Source organism: Rhinolophus sinicus, linkage group LG09, assembly GCF_036562045.2.
Source record: "Rhinolophus sinicus isolate RSC01 linkage group LG09, ASM3656204v1, whole genome shotgun sequence".
Classification (NCBI taxonomy): Eukaryota; Metazoa; Chordata; class Mammalia; order Chiroptera; family Rhinolophidae; genus Rhinolophus; species Rhinolophus sinicus.
In genome coordinates this window covers 10,696,172-10,721,244 of record NC_133758.1, presented here as the reverse complement: position 1 = coordinate 10,721,244, position 25,073 = coordinate 10,696,172, and the positions used below count along the sequence as shown (strand labels likewise).

General features: G+C 38.8%; 1 protein-coding gene across 1 annotated transcript in view; it reads right to left on the bottom strand.

The window, feature by feature from the left end:
- PIGN (phosphatidylinositol glycan anchor biosynthesis class N) overlaps window positions 1–25,073 on the bottom strand; it is a 90,165-nt gene that overhangs the window by 5,464 nt on the left and 59,628 nt on the right. The window contains exons 25-29 of the mRNA XM_074339876.1: window positions 24,795–24,850; window positions 24,473–24,548; window positions 22,210–22,283; window positions 14,487–14,529; window positions 12,106–12,158 (exon numbers count right to left, since the gene is read on the bottom strand). Coding sequence (XP_074195977.1) covers window positions 12,106–12,158; window positions 14,487–14,529; window positions 22,210–22,283; window positions 24,473–24,548; window positions 24,795–24,850 — 302 coding nt within the window. The remainder of the gene's footprint in view (window positions 1–12,105; window positions 12,159–14,486; window positions 14,530–22,209; window positions 22,284–24,472; window positions 24,549–24,794; window positions 24,851–25,073) is intronic.

Below are 25,073 nucleotides of genomic sequence, written 5' to 3'. Positions count from 1 at the left end.
CCCTGCTCAAGAGTCTCATGCTTCACCTTGCTCTTGGAATAAATTCCTACTTCCTTACAATGACTGTCAAGTCCATAAGCGACATCAACCATCGGTCTTCCTGCTCTCTCCCTACCATGGTTACACTCACACTACTCTAGTCACAATACCCTTCATGTTTTCAAGAGTACCTAGTGACATAGGGACATGGTTAGTACAGAAAACCAGATTTTTAAAAAACCAACAACAGACCAAAACCTTATGCTGTATGTTGGCACATAAATTAAGGCTAAAAGGATATATACATCAACATGCTGAACAGAGGTTCTCTCTGAGACACTGAATTACAGGTGACTTCTTATTTTTTCTATATGCTTTCAGTATTTTCTCTAATAAGCTTGTGATACATTTCTATGTATGTGATGTTTACAAGTTATGGTTGGTTTAGCCATAGAACTCTTAGGCTGTGTTCATAATTGGCACAGAAACAGTAAGCTCTATTCCGTTTCTGTTTCTCACAGGATATTTCAAAATCTGTTCCAGTTCCTGAGATCAAAATCCTCAATCCAACAAGCTGGATGTAACAGCCATGACTTCTTCCTATCATAAGAAGGTTTACTCCCCAATTCGGGGGCTAAAGTTTGGCGTCAGAGGTGAGATGAGTAAGTGAGAGAGTAAAGCCGTGAGGACTGTAAAAGCCTACACTATAAAAAGTAAACAAAATTTTTATATTATATCTATACAATGGAGCACTATTCAGCAATGAAAAAGAACAAAGCAGTAATAGATGCTGCAATGGAAATAAATGCCAAAGAACATTATGCTAAGTGGAAGAAGCCAGATGCAAGACTGCATATTGTATGATTGCATTTATTGAAATGACCAGAACAGGCAAATCTATTGCACAGAAAACAGATTAGCGGTTATATGGGGCTGGGGATAAGAATGGGGACAGGCTGTAATCAGGCCCGGGGGAACGTTCTGGGTGATGGAAATGTCCAAAACCTAGATTGTGGTCAGGGCTGCACAACTCCAGAAATTTGCTGAAGTGATTTTTAAAAAATCACTTAAGTCATTTAAAACCTTAAAATGGATGAGTTTTATGATCTATAAATGATACCTCAATAAAGCTGTTAAAAAAAAGATGACTTCTAGCAGAGTTTAGTCTTATTAAATTTTACTATCACTTTTAGGCCTTTTATCACTTTTAATATTTTAAATAATTTTAAAATATTAACTATGACCTAATCTCTTAACAAAGTCAGTTTTGTAAAACCAGTAGGCGACTCCTCCTGAAACATAGTGAAAATGTACTTATGAAAGACCCAGATCACTGATCTCCATACCATGGCATGACGCAACTTACGCTTGGCTCATTTAAGCTAACAGTATCCACAGGAACCGCTCTGAGGCTTGTCACCTTCATGCAATTGAGCCAGGAGGCATTCCAGCTTGTGATGTTTTCCATCAATCAAGCTGGTGTCATCTCAACATAGCAGAGTTAAATAAAGGACCATCAAACTTCAACGTGGAACGAGTTCAGCTGTCCCCACTCTCCCCTCCACGACTAGTGTGACATCATTTAAGTCAGCAGTTTTCAAGGTGAACATGTGTGAGGTAGAGAGATGGGGTCTGTGTGGAGGGGCACACAGAGTCACCAGGCAGGCCCTTTTAACCTGCACAGTGGGTGATAAAAGGTTGACTGTACTTCTCCTCAGTCAGGGGAATGGGCAACAGAAGCAGGTCACATCTGTCAGATGCTCTGGGCTAGAAAAAGGTTGAGAATCACTGATTTTACTAAAGCTTAGTATTCATTGTAAGAGTAAAGATAGTTTATGGTACTTATTAATTACATTTAGGAGGATATAAAAATATTGAGCATAATGCTAGTTTTCATTGTATCTAAAGAGAAAAGATATTTTATCTGTCATTCGTATTTTAATAAAGTCTAACAATAGTGCATGTAGGAAACAATTAAAGGTCGAAATGAACACTGCTGTCAAATCAAACTACAGTTCGAACTGATGAAGCTGACTCTATTCACCTCACATCAAATATATTTAGAACATAAATTGAAATGTTTTTATAGTTATGAAAATTACCTTAAAGGAATTTTTTCTCTAGTTTGAAAACTGCACTCCTCTCAGCATGCAATACAAAAGGCAACACTCAGTAAATTTTATGACCTGCTATGAATGAAGATACAGTGTAAAAGATCAAAGGAAGAAAATACTAAATTATAGCTCTGTCAGCCCAACGCAGGTTTATGGCCTGGGCAGGATTTACTTCACATGGCCGTTAAAAGAACACCTGATGCCACAGGTTTCTCCAGAGAACCACTGAACTTACACCTGCAGTTTCAGCTGATTATAGTACCTGGAGATAGTCTCAATTTAATTCTCTGAAATCGGCTCTGAAGATGCATTTTAAACACACTGGACCATACCTATAAACCGATATACTGTCTCGTGCCCTAGTAATGTAATTTCTATTTTTAAAGAAACTATTATTTATTAATCTGCAACACGACAAGAAATATCTCAGCTTTTCAAATACACATTCATGTAGGAATAATTAGAAAACCAAAACTAAAAGCAGCATTCTCATAAATAAAAAGCAGGAAGAAATACAATAATGAAGTGTTGATATGTGAACCCTATTATGTGGTGCTTTAGTTTTGATTCTTAAAGCACATTCCGCCCTCGCCCCCCACACCCCCAGATTATCCAAGCCTTTTCCTGGCAATCAGTTAGATGCTTCTGAAGAGGCATGAACCACTCCTAACCCTTCGACCTGTACCACGTGGCTCAGTGTGGTGGTACATGCATTACTGCTGTATAGGATACAAAGAGAAGATTTTAGAATTCTAACACCAACAAGAGCAGCGGCAGCAGCAAAAGCCTCGCCTTGCAGCATCAGTCAGGGCAATTCCCTCCAGAACCCTAACTGCACTAACACAGATGCGTTTTGTGTCTCCACCCCAACCCCTTCCACTCCCTGCCCTCCCTTCTGCAATCATCTTTCTTTCTTAAGTGGGCGTCTTTGGGACGACACAGTAAGACACAGGGAAGACAGACAGAGCAGGGCAAGCAGGTATTTTGGCAAGAATGACCAGGAGAGTATGTGGGGAATTACACAGGCTAGCTCAATGCCCTTCGCCTGATGAACAGAATTAGCTCTGCCATCCCCTATTATACCTGCCTTTGAGAAGTCTCTCAGAGTAAGCACCCCATTTAACCTATGGGAGTTAGACCCTTGAAGATGAAGCCCTGAGACTGAGATAAACTGAGGTTTAACATAACTTATTAACCGGCTATGTCTTTATCATCTTCCCATCCACTTTGGATTTTTAATGTCCTATAGATGAGGGTACGACGAATACCCCAGGACGACAGGCATACCCAGCACTGTTCCTGGTAGAGCTGGACATACGGTCTCCGTATGTGGAGGGCAGCTCCCACTGCAAAAAATACTACCACAAACTATTTCCGCAGCATAGTTTTTACCCTGTGTAGCATTAATCAATTATATTATCCTTTACTATGTGTCATACATCAATAGTACTGACCGTCGAATTCACACCTTTCTAATGGCAAGTACTGCGGGGGGGGGGGGGGGGTACTGCACTTGCCTATGAGTGCTGACACTCCCTGCTGTTTCCTTGGTTTGAATGGTGCTTACTGTTTGTTTTATGCCTCTGCAGTCTCTCTTTTTGCTATTATTTTCTGCTCTGATGAATGCTTTATTCCCATGACAATTGTCAAGGAATAAGGATGAAGGTATCACACAAGTGCCAAGAGGAACGTCATACTCGATGTTAAATGCAAGTTTTGCAAAGAGGCTTTCTCTGTTGAAAATGATCAAGCAAGCACAGGTTAAGAAAAACAAAAACTGCTAAACTGGACTACATCACAATGAAAAACTCCTATGCATCAAAGGACATAATTAACAGAGTGTAAAGGCAACCTACAGAATGGGAGAAGATATTTGCAAACAATATATCTGATAAGGAGTTAATATGCAGAATATATAAAGAACTCCTACAACTCAACAATAAAAAAAACATAAATAACCCCCTTTAAAAATTGACATTGGGGCAGCCGGATGGCTCAGCTGGTTGGAGCACGAGCTCTGAACAACAGGGTTGCCGGTTTGATTCCCACATAGGCCAGTGAGCTGCACCCTCCACAACTAGATTGAAGACAACGAGCTGCCCCTGAGCTTCCAGAGGGTGGCCAGATGGCTCAGTTGGTTAGAGCGTGAGTTCTCAACAACAAGATTGCTGGTTCAATTCCCCCATGGGATGGTGGGCTGTGCCCCCTGCAACTAAGATTGAAAACGGCGACTGGACATGGAGCTGAGCTACACCCTCTACAACTAGACTGAAGGACAATGACTTGGAGCTGATGGGCCCTGGAGAAACACACTGTTCCCCAATAGTCCCCAATGAAATTTATTTTTTTTTAAAAAGGACAAAGGACTTGAATATAGACATTTTCCCAAAGAAAATACACAACAGGTCAACAAGTATATGAAAAATGCTCAATACCACTAATAATTAAGGAAATACAAAGCAAAACTACAATGAGAAACAACTCACACCCATCAGGATGGCTACCAACAAAAACAAAAACAGAAAACAAGGTTTGGCGAGGATATGGAGAAAATGGCACTCTTGTGTACTGTTGGTAGGAATGTAAAATGGAGCACCTTCTATGGAAAACATTATGGAGGCCCCTAAAAAAATTAAAAATAGAACCGCCCAGCAACCCAGCTTCTGGGAATTTATGTGAAAGAACAGAAAGCAGGGGCTCGAACAGGTAATGCACACGCATGGTCACAGCAGCCAAAAGGTGGAAGCAACCTAAGTGTCCACTGATGGATGAAGGGATAAACAGAATGCCATATATACATATGATAGAATGTTATTCAGGCTCCAGAAAGAAGGAAATTCTGACACATGCTACAACATGGATGAGCCTTGAGGACAACATGCTAAGTGAAAGTAGACAGTCCCAAAAGGACAAACACTGTGTGGGTCGGCTTAGATAATGTACCTAGAACAGCCTCATTCATAGAGACAGAAAGTGGAATGGTGGTTGCCAGAGGCTGAGGGTGGGGAAATGGGGAATTCTTGTTTAATGGGTACAGAGTTTCAGTTTTGCAAGATAAAATTCTAGAGACTGGTTACACAACAATGTTAATATACTTACTACTGAATACTTAAAATGGTTAAGATGGCAAATTTTGTGTTATATACATTACCATAAGTTTTTCAAAAGGAAAGAAAAATCTATTAAGGAAAAAGAGAGTGAAAGTGGGCAGCCTGGAGTTGGTGGCAAGTCCTAGGAGCTGCAGAGCCCGGCAGCACCAGTGCAGCCTGGAGAGTGAGGCTGCAGAAAGCAGAAAACACTACGCCTGGGGCACAGGTGACGTCAGGGCAATCAGAGGTTGAAGGCTGGCTGCTAAGGTTACCATGCCAGGAACACATGGGACAATGACCCTGACGGTGCTAGTTCAGCCAAGTGCCTCCATTTCCAGATAGACACTCTGCCCTCCCTTTGCTTCAAGGAACGAACTTATGTGAAAAAGGCGGTCAAAATTCCGAACCCCTAGGTAATGATTCACTTGTAGGAAAAATATCTAAAACGCTAAAGCTCAACTAGGACCAAAAAATCTGGCTCCTCACTTACATGTGAATAGAATGTACACTGTAGCTTTTATTCAAGGTTGTCCAAATTAAGGCTCCCAAAGGCGGTTTTCTAGCAATACTACGGTGTCTGAAATCCAAGTAATGTATCTCACTTCACGAAAGTGTGCACTGGGCTTTTCATTTCTGTAGCTTTGCTCACATCCATTCTGTCTGCCTACAATATTCTTCTCAAACCTCCAGGTCCCCCAATTGAAATGATACCCTTCATGTGAGGCCCAGCTCAAAAGCAGACCTGGCACAACACTTCTGCCGCTGAAGCCTGACGTAAGGCGCCTTCCTTCTGTGTTCACTCAGCCCTTACCCGCGGGCTGCCTGTACTGTAATGACCATGCCTCACACCTGCGTCAGACATACTCTCCCGCATGCAGGGGCCACGGGTCAGAGTCAGATGCTTCCAGGGCTCGTCCACTCAGTGCTCAGATCCGGGGGGAAATTTCCTGATGAAGTAGGTACCTGTCCCCCCGAGAGGGGCACCCCAGTCACCCCTGGGGCCCAGCCGATCAAGCCTGGGAGTGTTTTATGTACGGTGAGTGCTCACTACGTGATGTTTTCTGAAGACATTTTCTATATGTTAAATGCACATACAATGCAAAAGAATGAAACAGAGCTGTCACGTTGTGTAATCTTAGTTTTTTGGAGCCAGTTTTCTCCTCTGTAAAATGGAAATTATTGTATTTCCACTTTATTGTATCTTCACATGATTGTCATAAGAACTAATGAAATAACATAACTAATGAAATAACTCATAATACACTGTGTGCAATAAATGACATTTTAATACTAATTATTGTATCAATTTAATACCTTCCTCAATAATCCTAAACTTTTCTCAGTTACTGCTTAACCTGGCTTTTCACCAGGTTTCAACAGAAGTTTTTCTGGCAAAACAACCCGATCCGCCAAATAGTTCCTGGAAACTTCTAGTGATCTCAGAAAGGAGAAGAGACAAATGTGATTACATGACTTAAAACAGCTTAACATTTCTAAAGAAAGACATCCCAGACTTTTCCAGGGAAAATGGTGGCTGTCTTTAAAGAAGCAATAAGAAATACTGAGAAGGAGATAAAATACTTTCTGGACGAGGAGGGATGCGGATTTTCGTACCATTCTTTTAACTCACCCAGCACTGAGTCTTCTTTATTTCACAAGGTTTTCCTCTCCAGCACCAATGTGAGACTCACTATCTGACATAAAGAAACAACTCTGCCAGCCGTGCCCATGTGCAAGCCGAGTGGTGCCCTCTGCCTGCGCCTGTGTGCCCACAACAGCCTTCCCGTGTCAGAAGGTTGTCTCCCACCTCACCCCCTGTGTTTCAGCATTTTCTCTCTGCAGCTATGACTCTGTTCTGTATACTGAACAAAGGCTTCTGGCCAAAAACAGTACTTTCCTGACCTGAGACGCCCTTCCTCTTGGCTCATACCCTCCTAATCGATATTTCTCCTTTAAACCCTAAATTTATATTATTCAAAACTTTGCAGTCAATGGTTCTTTTGCAAGAACCACAAATATAGGATTAGCTACAAAGCCGTTTTTTACAAAGAGTTTCTAGCGTTACAGAACACACACTTTGCAAAACTCTCTGAGTAGGGGCAGTGGGCATTCCACGGCCTTGGCTACAGGGGTGCTGCCCTCCAGACCTGCTCTGCGACATGAGCAGGTCACAGTCTCCTTAGGGCCACAGTGTCTCACCTGGCAAATGAGAAAGTGAATATATCTATCGTGGAAAACAGTATCTACTCCGCAGTGCTGTGGTCAAGATCCCATGAAATAACGTGTTGGCAAATAGTGTGAACACTGAAGCACAACGCAAACGTTGGTTATTTGTGCTGTGACTGTGGGCAATCCTTTGCTTGACATCTTGGACCTCCCACTCAGGTTTGAGCTTCTGTCCTAGTTTGTCCTTTACCCAGTGTAGACCGATTCCCAAGTCTCTGAGATGCCTTCATCTTGTCTTTCAGGGCCCACATCTCCACAAACCAACTGCTGGGTTTGGGGACTCCTGCTGCAATGCACAGCCTGGCTCGGGCCCTGTGGGAAGCCCTGTACCTCTGCTCTGTGAATGCGCTTGCTCCCTCTGGGCCCCAGTATGGGCTCCAGAACCCAGCGTTGACAGAGGGTCATCGGAACTGATGACACTTCACTCCCTCCAACTATAATATTATTACTCACTCTCAAGCATAAAACAAGATGATGATAAAAATCTCCTTATAGAGAGGCGTGAGGTATTCCCATGTAGATACGCCCTGTATTTCTCCTCCCCACTCCAATTAAGCTTGCAGGAGTGGTCTCTACTTACAACTCTACCTTCTGACCGCCCGTCTCATTTATGCATTTCCCTTCTATTGATAGCGCAGTCACACATGCAGTACTAAAAAAGCCAAATAATGGACGAAGATTTATAATGAAAAGCAACTCCCTCATTCCATCTCACTCACTTCTCAGAGCAACCAACCACTTGAACCACTTCTCTTTTTAGATCTGGTGGTTACCTCTGCATGAATCAGTATTTTTACGTTGCTGTACACTGATGAATCCATTTAAAACATTATTTATGAAGGCCCTGCTAGGAAAGGGAGGATTTAGCTACTTATACTGTATCCTTCTCAGTTCAATTTAAGTTACTTTAGTTCTTATATTTTTCCTTATGAATCAGCTTTGAGGTATAATTTACATATAAGAAAAAGGAACCATTTTAAGTGTCCAGTTAGATGAGTACTGACAATGGTACACCCATGTGACATCATCACTGTAAAGATGCAAAGCGTTCCCCACAGGCCCTTGTACAGTCAAGCTCGCCCCAGCCCCACACAACCACTGATCAGTCTTCTGTGACTAGAGATTAATCCTGCCTGTTCTAGAGTTTTCTATAAATGGAATAATGCACTATGTGCTGTTTTGTACCTGGCTTCTTTCACTTAATATAAAGTTTCTGAGATCATCCATGTAATTGAGTTCATCAGTCACTCATTTCATTTTTGTGGTAAGTAGAATCCATTGGCTGGATACAGCACAGTTCATTATCCACTCACATGCTGGTGAACATCGGGTTGCCTCCAGATTTGGACTATTAGGAATAAAGCTGCTATGAGAATGTCTGTACAAGTATTTCCATGAACATGTTTTTTCTTCTCTTGGATAAATACCTAGGCATGGAATTGCTGGGTCATAGGGTGAGTGTATACGAGTATTTAACTTTTGAAGAAAATCTCTTCTTTCTAGGTCTCACCCACAAATAGGATGGCTGCCAATAAGTAGTATGAATATGATAGAAATTGCTATGTCATATTTCAGGATGGGCAGGAGGGGTGCCTGCCTCTGCCCTTTGGCTGCAAATGCTAGAATGGGGTATGGCTTTACTCTGAGGTGGAGTCACATATATCAGAGCAGTGAAATTCTTCCCGGGCATTTTTTCAGTCTCTTTACAGGTGCCCTTTGGTTTTCCCCTGTAAGTCAAATGCCTGTAGCACTTCCTGCACAGGGAGGAGGAAGGAGGAGACAGGCTGTGGAGAGCACGCTGAGAGCCTATAAACAGACACTCCATTAATCCCATCTGGCTCCCCCTGCCTCACCTCTTCCTACCCTCCGCATTGCTGCCTGAGTCGCTCCCTCTTCGTTTGGCAGGACCCGCTGATGGATTCTGGGCTGCTGCTTCCTGTCTCTGAATATCAGTCTTCTAGGAAATTGTTGAACTCGCATTTGCTGATGATTCTTCTCCCATTCTTCCAGTTTGGCTGCGGTTGTTTATTTTATTGGGGTCTTGGGAGAGAGGAGATAGATGATTATCTTTGGCCTGCAGTCCTCACCCAGAAATCGATGGATCTGATTCAGAGCAGCAGTCTAGTAGTAAATCCTTCCAGGGAAGCCTCCCTAGCCAGGCTCGTCAGGCCAACGCACCCTTTTATGTCTTTTCTGGATGACCTCTCTCCTTCCGGAAATGCTCTTTTCATTTCCACAATATTACTCTCACCTGGTTTTCTCCTGCCTTTCTGGCCACTTTTTCAGTCTCATTTCCACATGTCTTGTTCTCTGCCTTTAAATGTCAGTGCCACTTAAGATCTCCCAATTTTCTCACTCTATACATTCTGCTTAGATCTTGTCACCCAGTGTGCTCTCTGAACCCCACCCTTGCAGTGTTTAAGCAGTCCTTCCCCCAATAAGCTTTCCTTGACGAATGACCCCATAGCACCAAACAGACTTCTCTAGAACTTCTCACACTGAACCATATTTACCTGCTCACGAATCTGTTTCTTCTTCCAGCCTTAAGCTCCCCGAGAGCCCAAAACTGTGGGGTTTTTTTCCATTCCCAGCAACTCACCTAGGGTACTGCTGGTAATCAATAAATATTTGCTGAATTAAATTTAGATTATGGATATTTAAAAATGCTTTATGTTTTACACATGTATTACTGGTAATAATCATAAAGTTTGTACTTTGAAGAAAAAAAATTTGCCAGGTAAATATAACCTCCTCAAGCTAATCAAAGAAAACCCAATTCTTAATTTGTGTAATATAAATTAATGATGCTGTACAGGAATTAATGATGCACATTTCCATGTGAAAATTACATCCTCTTCATTCCTTGGTATTTATTTAAGCCAAAACCAATACAGATTTCTCCCATGAAAAAGTTTCACACCCATGTCCACAGCAGCATTATTCACAGTAGCCAAAAGGTAGAAGCAACCCAAGTGTCCGTCAACAGAAGAATGGATAAACAAAATGTGATATGTACATTCAACGGCATATTGCTCAGCCTTTAAAGCAAAGTCTGACACATGCTGTAACACGGACGAACCCTGAGGACATTATGCTAAATGAAAAAAGTCAGTCACAAAAGGTCAAATAGTTTATAATTTCATTTATATAAGGTAACCTAGAGTAGTCAGATTCATAGAGACAGAAAGTAGAATGGTGGTTGCCAGGGCTGGTGGAAAGGGGATGGGGCGTTATTGTTCAATGGGCACAGTTTCAGTGTGGCAATGACAAGAGTTCTGAGATGGATGATGGTGACAGGTGCAGAACAGTCTGAAATGTACTCAATGCTGCTGAATTGCACATTTAAAAAAGATTAAGGTGGTCAACTTTACATTACGTGTATTTTATCACAATTTAAAATAAAACTCGCACACACAAAATGCTCTATTTCATTAGAATATTTTCCAAATAAAATTTTGACCTACGTTTAAAATGAAAAATTTAGCAAATTATGGAGAAAGCAATGAGAGCTACGGCAAATACAGGAAAACTATGAAGGATTAAAAAAAAATGGATCTATAGAATAACAATAATAATAGCTTCCATTTATTGAAGCACTGTGCTAAATGCTTTACATGGATTCATTCATTCAAAATGACTACAAGAGACAGGAGAGAGATTAGAGAGATTAAATCGCTTCCCGATGGTCTCACAATTAAAAAGTGGCAGAAAACAGTTCAATGCCCAGTGCTCTGGTCGACAGCTCACGCTCTGACCCACTATGTGTCTGGACACTTTGGGATCGATCAGAGGGTTGGTGAGAAGGAGACATCAAAACTTTCCCTAAGCGTTCAAACTTAAGAGTAATGAAAACACAATCAATGATCTATGGAATACCTTTTACGCGCCTAGCATGTGTGGAATGAAAGCGATCTCAATCAGATGGGGGAGGCAGACGTGCATGTACGTAACCAGGCTGTACAACCCGCGAGCTGCCGACGAGATAGGCACAGAGCACAGGATGTCTAGTACAGAGTGTGCCACCCAAGCCCACACGATTCTTGGCAACACAAGTGCTACATAAATGCCGACTACATGAAATAAAATCAGTCTACGAAAATATATTGTCTCCGAATGCATTTGAAAACAAAAAGGCAAAAGGATCAACTTTGCTTTCTTTTTCTCACAGGGAAGAAATGTAACAGATGATGGCCATCACTGACATTCAAATCATAATAAAGAGGAACCAGCCTTTTTGTTCAGATTATACTACAAATGACAATGTGATGGGTATCACATGCAGACTGTTCCCATATTAAAGATCCTAAGAAGCAGATAATGATTACATGCAGTTTAAACTGCCACATAAAATTCACACTATAACTTGAATTGATTCATTTTTCTAAAGAGAGACCGAGAGAGTATGAGAACACAGACTCACGAGTGATCTACTCTGAAATCCAAGCAGGTTTTCTAGTACTTTGCTGCTGTCCCGTAGTTCTCGCCACACTTAACATCTGTACCCACATCACCCCAGGAAACCACCTGCTAATGTGTTAATGCAGAGCACCGAGACGTGGGCCTCACTTCCAGAGGCTTAAATAATTGCAGCTTGCTATGCTTACCTCAAAAGTCAAATTGACACCTTCCATACTAAGATAGCACGTGACTTGTTTTCACTGTACTCTTAAGAATTTCTATGTGAATATAGACTATACCTTGTTCCAATATCAAGCCAGCTGCCATAATCCTTGACCAAGAAGAAAAAATGCTGTAAAATAAAACAAAATATGGCTCCATTAAAAACAAAGGCTATTTAGATTCAGTTGAAAAACAATGTTGGTTTAGGATTATGTGTTTCAGATTTCTGAGCCTTGCGAACCACTATCTGATTACAATCAGTAAGAGTACTCATATGCCCTTTACTGAAATTTTTGGTTGAACTAAAATGAGCAACCGCCTAAAAGCCAGAAACAGCATTTCAATTCAGTCAAATGAACAAAAAAGTGACATCTGTGAATAACTAGAATAAAGAAAACCATATTAAAGGTATTTAGTATCTTTTAATAAAAGATACTAAATAATACCAAAGACCTCAAGAAGCTATAGCATCCATCCATCAACAAATATTTACTGACCACCTACTATGTGCTAATTATTGTGTTAGGTCCTGTAGATAAACGCTCTTCTAGGAAATGTTTAACCCAGTGAATGAGTCACTGAAATTATCAGGCGCATGTGTGTGATGAGTGTTACCAGAAAATACAGGCCACTATGAGAACAGAGTAAGGGGTACATACCCTGACTAGACTGTAAGGGAAGGCTGCCCCAATAAAAAGTCTAACTATCTGTAAAAAGTAAGAGTCAGTTGAAAGAGGAGGTTGGGGAGATGGGAGAAGAATGTTTCTGACAGAGGGAGTAAACTATACAAACATGGAAAGTCCAGGTAGAGCCCGGCAGGTCCCAGGTGTGGCTGGGTAGAGAAAACGAGGAGGGAAAGTGAGAGATGATGCCAGCCAAGGAGGCAGAGGCCTGACCACAGGTGACTTTCTAAATTAAATTAGGCCATCTGACTCTACATAAATTGTGAAGTCAGAGAATTTCAATTCTTTTCTATTAACACGTCTTGCCTATTTGCCACTTTGGGAGCACAACTGAAAACTGATTTGTTCTAATATTACGTGTGGTTCATTTCAGAAACATACAGGTATACCATGTTTTACTGCACTTCACCTTACTGTACGTCATCGACATTGGTGTTTCTTGCGTTGTTTTGTTTTGTTTTTATAAATTGAAGGCAAGACCCTCCACCAGCAAAATGGCTGTGACTCGCTTTATCATGAAATTCGCTTTATTGCGGTGGTCTGGAACTAAACCCGCAATATCTCCGGATACGCCTACACTGAATATCCAGTTCAACACAACACAGAAGTGCTCTCACCTAAATCACATGACTAGGAATCTGAAGTGGGGAGTTACTGTAATTGCTGTCTGTAATCACTTCTAGCACGGGATGCTGTGTAGTGAAGAATTAACCTTATCCCAAGAGAGGCCTGTCTTTTGTCTTCAGCTACTAAGAGGTGATTTCTAGGCTGTTGGGCTGTCATGACTGACAGAAATGTTTTGCCTGGGGGACCTTCGCCACCAAACAGTCTAATAATGTGATTTATGTTGGGCCACGTGTTCCTAGTTCTACCTCTAGAAGGACTGGAGATTAAAGGTCAGCCATGGGAACAGCATGGCACTAAGCCCCAATAGAAAGTCTGGACACCAAGGCTACCGTGGGCCTGGCTGGTAGTGAGTGCTCTGAGGGGACTGTCACATATCGAGGCAGGTGGAGTGATGGATGCTGTCCTGACTGCAGGCAGAGGACGAGCAGAGCGCCCATCTGGACCCCTCCTGAACTCCCCTTGGCAGATATTAACCCGCATACTTTCCCTGGAATAAACCATACCCGTGAATACAACGTCTTCAATGAGTTCTGAGTTCATCTAGTGAAATGTCAAACCTGAGGGTAGTTTTGGAAACCCCCGAACTTGCAGGTGCAAAATAGTTCTTTTTGTTACCACACTTTATATTAATACAAGAGGCCCACGCGTACGCTCCTCAGTCAGAATTCATTCATTAGCACTATCATCTTGTTTACATCTTCCCACTGGAAAAGCTCTATTTCCTGTCTCCTTCCTTCTCTTCCTCCCTTTCTACCTCCCTTTTCCCTTTCTTTTTCAAGCTGAAAAAAGGGTTAAAAATCAACATTTCAAGTAGGAAAATGATATGTTTCCTAAGTCTAAAGTTAGCTTTTTCTGTTAACTTCCTATGGAAGTTCATTTCAGACATAATGCACCATGGAAGACTAGGTATAAAATGACAGATTCGAATAAATTAAGTAAGAAGGCTTTTCACACCTTAAAAAAGCACTCTTACTGCATAATAAACCATATAAAAAGAAAGTAATCTATATGTGTAAATTATGCCAGCACTTATAACTCAATATCTAAAGATTTCATGTATGGAAATGCATTCATATTTATCTTGATTGAATTAACTCAGCACTTAGCTTCTCAATGTTATTGATACTGAATATCCAGGAATGTCTTACCAAAGCCATAATGTCCGATATGACGAGAACCATGAGAAAAAGACTGAAAAAAAAGAAAATGAAGAAAAAGTTACACAAAATACAACAGGCACATATTAAAAACACATTAAAATCAAAATGAGAATAATCAAATAACCCAATATCCTGACAGCATTTTTGCTTCTGAAAATACTACTTTTGACAAAAGCTCTTTTCATATTATCATGGACTACTGTCCCACAGTGACAGGCTGGACTTTAAAAATGTTACTTAACACTTTGAATACTTATTTCAATACTATAAAAGGGACACAAATTATGATTTTTAAATTAAACTTCTTAGTTTAGATAATTATAGATTCACATGCAATCTTAAGATATAATATAGAGGACCCTTTGCCCCATTTCTCCCAACGGTAACGTCTTACAAAACTATAAATTATTACAACCGGATATTAACATTGATACTGTCAAGATACAGAATGCACCCCCATCACCGGGATCCCTCAGGACACTCTTTTATAGCGACACCTATCCTCTTGCCGACTCCTGCCTGACTAATCCCTAATCCCTAATTTGTTCTCCATTTCTATAATTTTGCCATTTGAAGAGTGTTGTAGAAGTGGAATGAATCAATTATAAAACACCCTGTAACCTTTTGGGATTGTCTTTTTCACTCAGCACCATTCCCTTGAAATTTATCTAAGGTGCTGTATGTACCATCGTCTGTTCCTTTTTATTGCTGAGTATGGATATACTGCCTTGTATGGATGTACCACAGTTTGCTTAACCATGCAAGCACTGAAGGACATCAGGACTGTTTCCAGTTTGTAGCTATTACAAATAAAGCTGCAATAAACATTTGTGTACAGTTTTTTATGCAAACACAAGTTTTCATTTCTCTAGGAAAAATACCTAAGAGTGTAATTGCTGGATTGTATGGCAGTTGCATGTCTAATTTCATGAGAAACTGTATAACTCTTTTCAGAGTGATTGTAACATTTTACAAAAACACCATCAGTAATGCATGAGAACAACTTTTTTGCATCCTTACTGGCATTTGGTGAAGTCATGATTTTTTATTTTACTATTTTGACAGTCATATAATGAATGATACGTCATTGTGGTTTTAATATGCATTTCTTTAATGGCTGAGATGCTGAATATTTTTTTGTTGACCACTTTGCCATCTATATGTCTTCTTTAGATCTTCTGCCCATTTTCTAATTGAATTATTGGTTTTTACTGTTGAATTTAAGAGTTCTTTACATATTCTAGATAGAAATCCTTTGACTGATATGTGGTTTGTAAATATTTTCTCCTAGTATGTAGCTTGTCTTGTCATTCTCTTAACAGGGGTTTCTTTGCAGAGCAAAAACTTTTAATTTTGATGAAGTCTAATTTATCAATTTTTTCCTTTTATAGATCATCATTTTGCTGTCAAGTCTAACATTTTTCCTAGCTCAAATTCCAAAGATTTTCTTTTATGTTTTTTCCTAAAAGTTTAAATCCATTTTGAGTTAATGTTTATATAAGATACGAGATTCTGGTCAAGGTTTATGACTTTTTAAGAAATAATTGTTTTTCTAACTATATGTTTGAAGTATAGAAATATAACTCAGTATGTACTTATCTCACATATGCATATATATACCACAAGTCAGACTGATCACATCTTACAAAACAAATCTGCTGTAAAAGACGTAATAAAGTGTGTTAAGTGTTTGTAGAGGACACTATGGTCATTCACTATAACCTCTACCCAAAGCATGAATATTCCCAAAGTTATAATCCCAAAGAAGGCTTTGTCTAGCACAAGCTTTAGTGGTTCCAGAATCCACTCCATTCTAGACAGCTCCAATTATTACAAAATGCTCCCCTTCTTTGAATCATATAATCAGTGAAACAAAAATTCCACCCTTTGGATCCAGTTCTTCTGGAACAAGAGATAAACACAATTTAAATGAAACAGACCTTAAAGTATCTTTTTAAAAATTTTGTTTAACGTTTTTGAATGTTGGTTTTCTAAAGCAAATTATTTTATTGTATGACACAGATGATATTCTGGAATCCTTCTGAAGTAAGACACACCTGATGAAGTTACTTACTGTCTTCTCAGCCTCAGTTTCCTTATCAGTACAATGGGCAAAAGAATACCTACTTCATCGTATTGTTGGGAAAATTAATTCAGGTAATATATGTACCTAATACAATGCCTGCATATGGTAGGTGCCTAACAAATACTGGTTCCTTTCTCACTACTTTTAACTAAAGCTGTAGATAAAATGAAAGACACAATGAAAGATACAATCTCTGCCTTCATCGAGTTCACACAGCATGTACCAGTTAGCCAGGGCTGCCATAACAAAGTATCACAGACTACCAGTGGCTTAAACAACAGAAAATTATTACCTCACTTCTGAAGGCTAAGGCTAAGATCAAGGAGTCAGCAGGGTTGGTTTCATCCTGAGGCCTCTTTCCCTGGCTTGTAGGTGACCATCTTCTCCCTCTGTGCTCACGTGGTCTCTCCTCTGTGTCCTAATCTCTTCTTCTAAGGACACCAGTTATATTGGACTAGGGCCCACTCGTATCACCTCATTTTATTTTAATTATCTCTTTTAAATGCCCTATCTCAAAATACAGTCACATTTAACATTTACATTTTGGGGGGACACAATTCAGTCTACAACAGGGTATGAATCAGAAAAGTAAGAAATTGTTTTATCACCATATGAGTTACCTGACTTAACTAGGAATTTAGGGTGGGGCAGCTGAATAAGAAAAGTTTATCAGAGAATACAATGTCTGATCTAAGCCTTAGTTAACAAGAAGAAAAAAACTTTACCAGGACAAATCCTTCCACTCTTGAGCCATTGTGTGGAAACTGAGGAACACAGAAGTAAACTGCCCTGGATCCCACAGCGAGTGAGCGGGCAGACGCCACCACAGCCGTCCGGCCCAGAGCCTGGGCTCCTGACCAGTAGTCATGCTGGCTCCCCCAGGCACTGCGCACTCTCAGATGCCTCAGGTGCTCATCACGTTCTTCTGAATGTGTCCCTTGTTTATGCACATATGTTTAAATAAGGAAGCATCAATGAACACACTGTTCAATACTCACAGTGACCAAATCACTACGAAAGTAAGATGGGATTATCACTCTCCTTGTTTTGGATATGATATTTCTATTAAAAGCAGGTTAGTTTTATATCATTTTACCTCTACAATGTTTTGAAGCTACCGAGCACCTAGAGCCTATGAGTTTGCCCCATGAATACTTTTTGATTCAAGAAATAAATACATGCTACTGGGTTTTCATCCAAATGGTGATAACTATTACCTGTTATCCCCTCCACCAACCCACTATGAGCATTCACTTGCAATGGTCTTTTCACTGATCTCCCTGCTTTTACTTTTGTCCCCCTAAGGTTATTATCCATACAATAGACAGTGGGGTTTTGGAAACCTTTCCAATGGCTTCTTGCCACAATAGGCAAAATTCTGAGGTCCTAAGTATGGCCTAAGTAGCCCCGTATGGTCTGGTCCCTGCCTACAATTCTTTTATTACTGTAGCATACCCCACTGAAGGCTAGCCCTCTTCTTGTTTTTCAAATACACCACACACGTTTTCACCTCATGCTCTTTGTGCATGCCACAAACTCTCTATCTGCAATGTTCTTTAGTCACAGTTTCATGGTACACTCTGTGTTTAATCAGGTTTCTGCTTAAATGTCTCCTCCTCATAGAAGTCTCTCCCGATAAATCTATTTTTCTTCCTGACATTTTATTGTCACGGCAAGCATTTTATTTATTATTTATCTCTCTGAATAGATGGTAAGCTCTATTTACCAATGCATTACCCACCAGCAGCTATAATAGTGGCTGGCATATAACAGAAACTCAAAACATGAGCTAAATGAATGGTAGGAGTAATCAGCATAAAATAAAATTGAAAATGGCTACTACTCCACATTGTGATATACACTGACTTAAGATCTCTTCCTTTCGGTTCCACAGAACCGAAAAGATTTGAACCAAGGAAAATTAAACTTGGTAGAAACACTACCAAATAACATTGTAAAAAGCTAAAACCACCCAGAATAAAATCTGTAACTAACAAAATAATGATGGAAGAAGCAAATCTCCTTGACAAAACCAAGTCTGTAATATCTGACCCAGGTAAATTAAACCGGGTAGAGATAATAGCCTTAAAAGAAAAAAAAAGAAAAAAAGTCATATTAGCTGGAGCTAAAATTCATACACTTTAAGATAGATAAAAATAGAATAATGACCAAAATTTCTTTGTTAAAATTTTTACAATTGCCCTCAATAAAGATAATTTTAATGAATTAAAAATAAAAATAAAAATAGTTTAATTTCACTTCATATTAAATTAATCAAAAAATTAAGCTGGTTTAATATAGTTTCCCCTGGAAAATGCTCACCCAATAAAAGTGATTCGACACTGCAGTAATTCTGATCCAAATTTGGATTCCTAAATATGGGAGCATGACATCCTGAAGATTAAACATCCAGTAGAACAAAACAGTATATTCAAAACACCTTATGTTCATTTCAATTAGTGCAGGGCTTGAGAAAACTAGCTTTTTCGCTGCCAGATCATGGTGTTGACAATTATTGACCTTCTCAAGTTTTTCTCAATCACTACTGGTTCTCCTGAGTACGTGATCAAGTGTAGAACTGAAAAATTATCCCTTTTAGATCTCATTATGTGGTTGGTTGTCGAATACTTCAGTAACTCTAAAACTTTCTTCTCTTTCTCGACTGCCTCCTAAGACTTCCTTATACTTTGTTGCATTCTGAAGGTGATAAAGGTCTTCAAGGTCTATGTTGCCTCATCACCTGAGGCCTCAAAATATCCTCCTCAACTGTGACAGACACTTTTGATTGGCTGTTTCCCACACTCACGCCAAGCCATAACTTGTTTTTCTCTAACCACCTTCCGGCTTAGATATGAATGTGTGCCAGACAGAGTTCTGGTCATTGAGACAAAATCTGAAATCTATTGGCTGGGGCATTGGGGAAATACATTGCTTCCCTTATGGAAAGGGAGAATCAGCTGACACAAATCCTTGCCCCTTCCCCCATGAGTCCTTCCCATCTGGGTGGCAGATATGATTCATGGAGGTGTGAGAAGAGCCAGCACCCTAAGACGGGAGAGCAGAAAGGCGGGGCTGTTGATGACATCATACCAGCTCAGGACTGCCAACCTCTAGACTCCAGGTTCTGAGAGACAATGAATCCTTGTTTCTTCCAACTACGGTTAGATTCTCATTACTTACAGCCAAAAGCATTTCTAACGGATCAACCATGAGGTAATCTTCATGCCCAGATACTCCCTTTTACTGGCCTGTACCCAAAATACACAAGTCTTTGAAATAAAGCCAGATATCAAGACTGAGAAATTAGATAAATTATTGATATTTAGAGAAGTTAATTTTAAAATCATGCAAAATAAAATAATGCTAACACCGCTGTTGTACTTTATTTTTGTTCAATACATACTTAAGGAATGAGCCCAAAGAAAAGCAGCTAGAATCATCTCAGGTTTGTTCTGCTGAACTCATCTTTGGCATTAGGGATATAACAAGTCAGTCATTAGTGTAAACTCCACCTCCATCTTAACCCCTAGGCTTTCAAGAATTGTGTTGTAAGAAAATGTTCAGCAACATAAATAATGAGACTGAACATGTGGGTAGAAGGAGAGATGTTATCAGTGATATTTAGCAAGTGGATCTGGTAATGAAGGTGGATGAACTCAGGCTTGTGTGATACAGAAAACAGCATGAGGAGCTAGTTTTCAACAGGAAGAAAAGGAATTGCTAGGTTCAGTGTGCAACATTATCAAATTTGAAGGGTCAGTGTGATATTGAGGGGGAAATGTCAGTGACCTGTAAAGGTTTAGTGGTCAAAAGACATCTATAAAGCCTCAACTTTGTCATCTTTGCCTCAGATGTCTGCCTTTGTATTTATTTTGTTGCACTATCTCAGAACAGAATTACTACACACACGTACGTGTACGTGCACACACACACAGATATACATATACACACTTTGATGAGCCTTCTACTTCTTATTCACCTGTCCCCCCAACTCTTTTATCAAAGATTAATTAAAATCTTTTATAAAAAAAATGTATCCACTAACAGATGCAAGGAAGTACCTATAAGTTACCATTTTTTATTGTAGCTAAGTAACTATCTTTTATATATTAACAAGGTATAAATGCTTTTAATGTTAAATTCATGTAAATATTCCACAAAAATATTCGAAATTAAAGTAGAAATGATATTTCTACTAATCATTTCTACTATTTTTAAACAGTGGAAGAAAATCTTTTTTTTTTTTTTTTAATTATGGCACATGCATAATATGCCAAACCCAGTTCTAGCTTAAAGTCATTAACATGCAAATGTATGCTAATACCAGTTATTTCTTTTAACACTGAATATGCCACCTTGATTCAACAATAACAGAACTGCAAAGAAGCTTCATATTTATTTCAAGTGTCTTTCAGAGAGGCTGATCAGTCATGTGCTGATGAGGCAATTTTATTGGTTAAAAAAAGCAAATAGAGTCGACAGCTTCTCTTCCAGCAGTTTGATTGCTTAAGACTGACTGCTCCAGAAATTCCTCAAAACTCAGAAAGAATATTTCACATTCCATTTGTCAAATGTGTAAAAATCAAGACTGAGAAACTATGTATACTATTGACTTTTAGAACAGTTCATTTCAAGCCACGTAAAATGAAATAATGTTAACACATTTGTCTAATACATATTTAAGAAATAACCCCCTAAAAACAGAATGATATCCCTCCTTTTGTAGGTACAGTTATATCTACAGTAAACCAGTCATTAATTACAATAATTTAACATTTATGTTTTACTGTTTTCTAGGGAGGCTCTTCATTAGCTTGAATAATATGAGGTCAGACAACTAAGCTCGTGAACTCATCTTATAAAAAGTGCTACATACCTCATTGCTGAATATCACTATGGTCACCTCTGAAGTACTCCCCTTGGGAAGCTATGCACCAACCCCAGTGCCTAGTCCACCCTTCAAAGCAATTTTGGAACTCTTTTTCTGGAATGGCCATCAGAGCTGTCATCATATTACCCTTGATGTCCTGGATGTCATCAAAATGTCTTCCTTTCAATATTTCCTTTATCTTTGGGTAAAGAAAGAAGTCATTGGGGGCCAGAGTAGGTGAGTAGGGAGGGTGTTTCAATACCGTTATTTGTTTACTGTTTAAAAATTCCCTTACAGACAGTGCCATGTGAACTGGTGCACTGTCGTGATGCAAGAGCCATGAATTGTTGGCGAAAAGTTCAGGTCGTCTAACTTTTTCACGCAGCCTTTTCAGTACTTCCAAATAGTAAACTTCGTTAACTATTTGTCCAATTCATGCAAATTCAAAATGAATAATCCCTCCGATTATCAAAAAAAGGTTAGCAACATCATTGCAACAAGTTCACGAACTTAATTGTCCAACCTCATAGTCTAGTAACATTTAACATTTTATTTGCCTGCAAGAGGCTCTAATTAACTACTCTCCTCTAATGACAACTGAACTCTGACCAAAAGGGTAAAGCACTTTTTCTCATTTTTATAATAAACAATCTATGTTACAGTGTCTTAATAGCAATCACACGAAATACCCTCAAATGCTTACTCTCATTTCTTAAAAATGGGCAAATACAATGGCTCGTAAACCTTCACCTTACCTTTTTGATGATAACTGGGTAGTTAACTGCACTGCTTCAAAAGCACACATCACAAGAACAAAAGGAATCAAAATCTGTTTAAAGGAACAACAAATGATGCCATGGGTAGCTGAAACATTTGAAAAACGTTTTGAAATAAATACTATTTCTGTTTATAGAAATATTTCAATTTCTCAAATGAATTTTATCTATATAAAAGAGTAAAGAGTAAATGCTGAAATAAAACCAGGATACCAATAACATATAGAGCAGCGATAAAACTGACTTTAAAATCTGTATCAGTAGTATATGTAGTATAAGAAATAATACAACACACATTCCAAATAAAACCTATTACACATTTTTGTTCCACTTATGTCATTATATTAATTAATGACCATGTTCAAATGCTTCCAAGAGGCTGTGAGAGGCCCAGGATGCCCAAATGAAATAAATTATGGAAACTGGCAATTTGATTCACAGATCCCTGAACCCATCTGGTTATTTGATACTATAACTCCATAAACATGATTTAGTTGTTTAACCACTGCTTTTTGTTATTTTATTTTAATCCTAATTTATTTCTAGTTATAAAATTCATACTCACTATAAAAAAATTTGTAAAATAAAAATTGAGAAAGGTATAATAAAATTTATACTGGTTGAAAATCCATAATCCAGAGCTAACACTGATAATATTTTGAGATACTGCTTTCCAATGACCAATTAAAAAAGATATATACATATACACACACACATATTTGATGTTTTTAAAAAGAGGAGAGAAGAAGATATGGAAAATAAATGATGTTTAAGACTGCAAGATTCTTTTTCAAGTGGAGGATATACAAGTCCGACTGAAACAGAGTCAGGCGGACCTTCCCTGGCAGCCACATCAGTCAAAAAGAGTCATCCAGTGCTATATGTCAGTCAGCTCTCTGAATTGAGGTAAAGGTTAAAGATGTAGCATTCTACTTTAAACTTTTTTTTCCTTGTTTTTAATTAAAGACTCATGGTGTTTAATAGACTGAAATAAGAACAACTACCATTATAAAAAATGTATATTAAGATTAAGGAAACAATACATGTTTTAAAATAATTCAGTAGAGAATGGAACATCTTTCTGACATTTCTTAAAATTACATTTGTATTAGTACAGTAACAAACAAAAGGATATTAATCCTAGTAAGAGATACATACTTTTAACAATTATTACTTATGTTATCTGAACAGAAGGAAATCAGATTTTTGGCAGATATTAGTTACTTTATTTAAACAAATATATCCAGTTGGCCTTCTATGTCCACAGATTCAACCACCGCAGATTGAAAATACTTGGGGAAAAAAGTTACGGTGTTGCTGATGTGTACTATGCAGTTAGGCCTATAATGGTTGTGTCTGTACTGAAAACGTATGGATTTTTTTTCTTGTCACTATTCCCTAAACAATACATTGTAACAACAAATTACATAACAGTTACATTGTATTAGGTATTAAATAACCTAGAGATGATTTAAAGTAATCAAGAGCATGTGAATAGGTTATATGCAAATACCACACCATTTTCCACAAGGGACTGAAGCATCTGTGAATTTTGGTATCCACAGGTGATCCTGGAACCAATCCCCTGGGGATAACAAGGGAGGACTGTACTAGCCAGCTAAAATATGTCAGACACCATGGTAGAGGGAATGAGACGAGCATGAAGACCCTAAAGAAGACGGGAAAGAATGTGAATCACATTTCACTGGATTCTGAACCCCTGGTAAGCTGTGAATTTGTCATTATATTGGCATCCTTAGCACCCAGCTGGTGCCTGGGGCATTACTGAACGTAAGCACTCGATGACATATTTGTTGATTAATGAATCCATTGTGGATACATGCATTATGAGAAAAGATTGTAACATGTTGACAGTCTCATGGGTGGGAACATGGTTTCAGGGACCTTAGATTGTGAGGACAGTGCAGTTTTGATCTGACTGCACTTGCCACAGGCTTTAATCACCTTTCGTAGGACTTTCTGGGACTAACAGAATCTCTGTTCTTTTGAAGTGTAATAGACTTAAGAGTAAAGCAAAATGATGACCTATATTTTGGAGTAAAGGCTAGAGGGTCCCATCCCCATTCTGCAGTGTCTAGGAAGGTATTTTCTTTCTATGCTATTTAACTTTGTCACGATTACTTTATAATTTTAATGTCACAATTACTTTATAATCTTAATGTCACAATAAGTCCATAACCTTAATTGATCAGTATCTTAATAAAATAATAAGAAAACTAACCTTCCACATCATCAGGGCTCCCATCATAAAAGGACTAAATATGGTCAGAAAGCAGTAAACAGAGGCAAGATCAAAGCTAAGGAACCAACATAAAAAAAATGATTTTAGAATTTACATGACTTTAAAAGAATGTCTGCTAAAATACACTCTTACTAAAACACAAGCACACATTATATCAAGGAACATTATATCTGTATGTGCAGATACATACCAATCTCCAAAATACATCTTTCAGTATAAAAAGCAAGTTACAGAACAAAATCCCAATTCGTATTACTTTTTTGGATATATATATATATATATAGTTTTCATTTAAAATTACCTGTTAATAGATGCTATATTCCCAGTTCCAAAAAACGCTGTCAGTAAAAAGAAAACCTAAATAGAGTTAAGGAAATGACAAAAACAAGTCAGAATTCATACAAATTTCTTTTTTATTTAGAAAAGATATGCCTATTCTACTAATGGGAGCTATTTGCGTTTTCATTTGTATATTTGATCATGAATTGCTCAAGGTTCAAGATCAGACAAAGGAAGAGTAAGTTTTAGTGAAGGAGAACAGAGATGGTAAAGAAAGCTGAGAAGAGAACCCAGGCCGTGT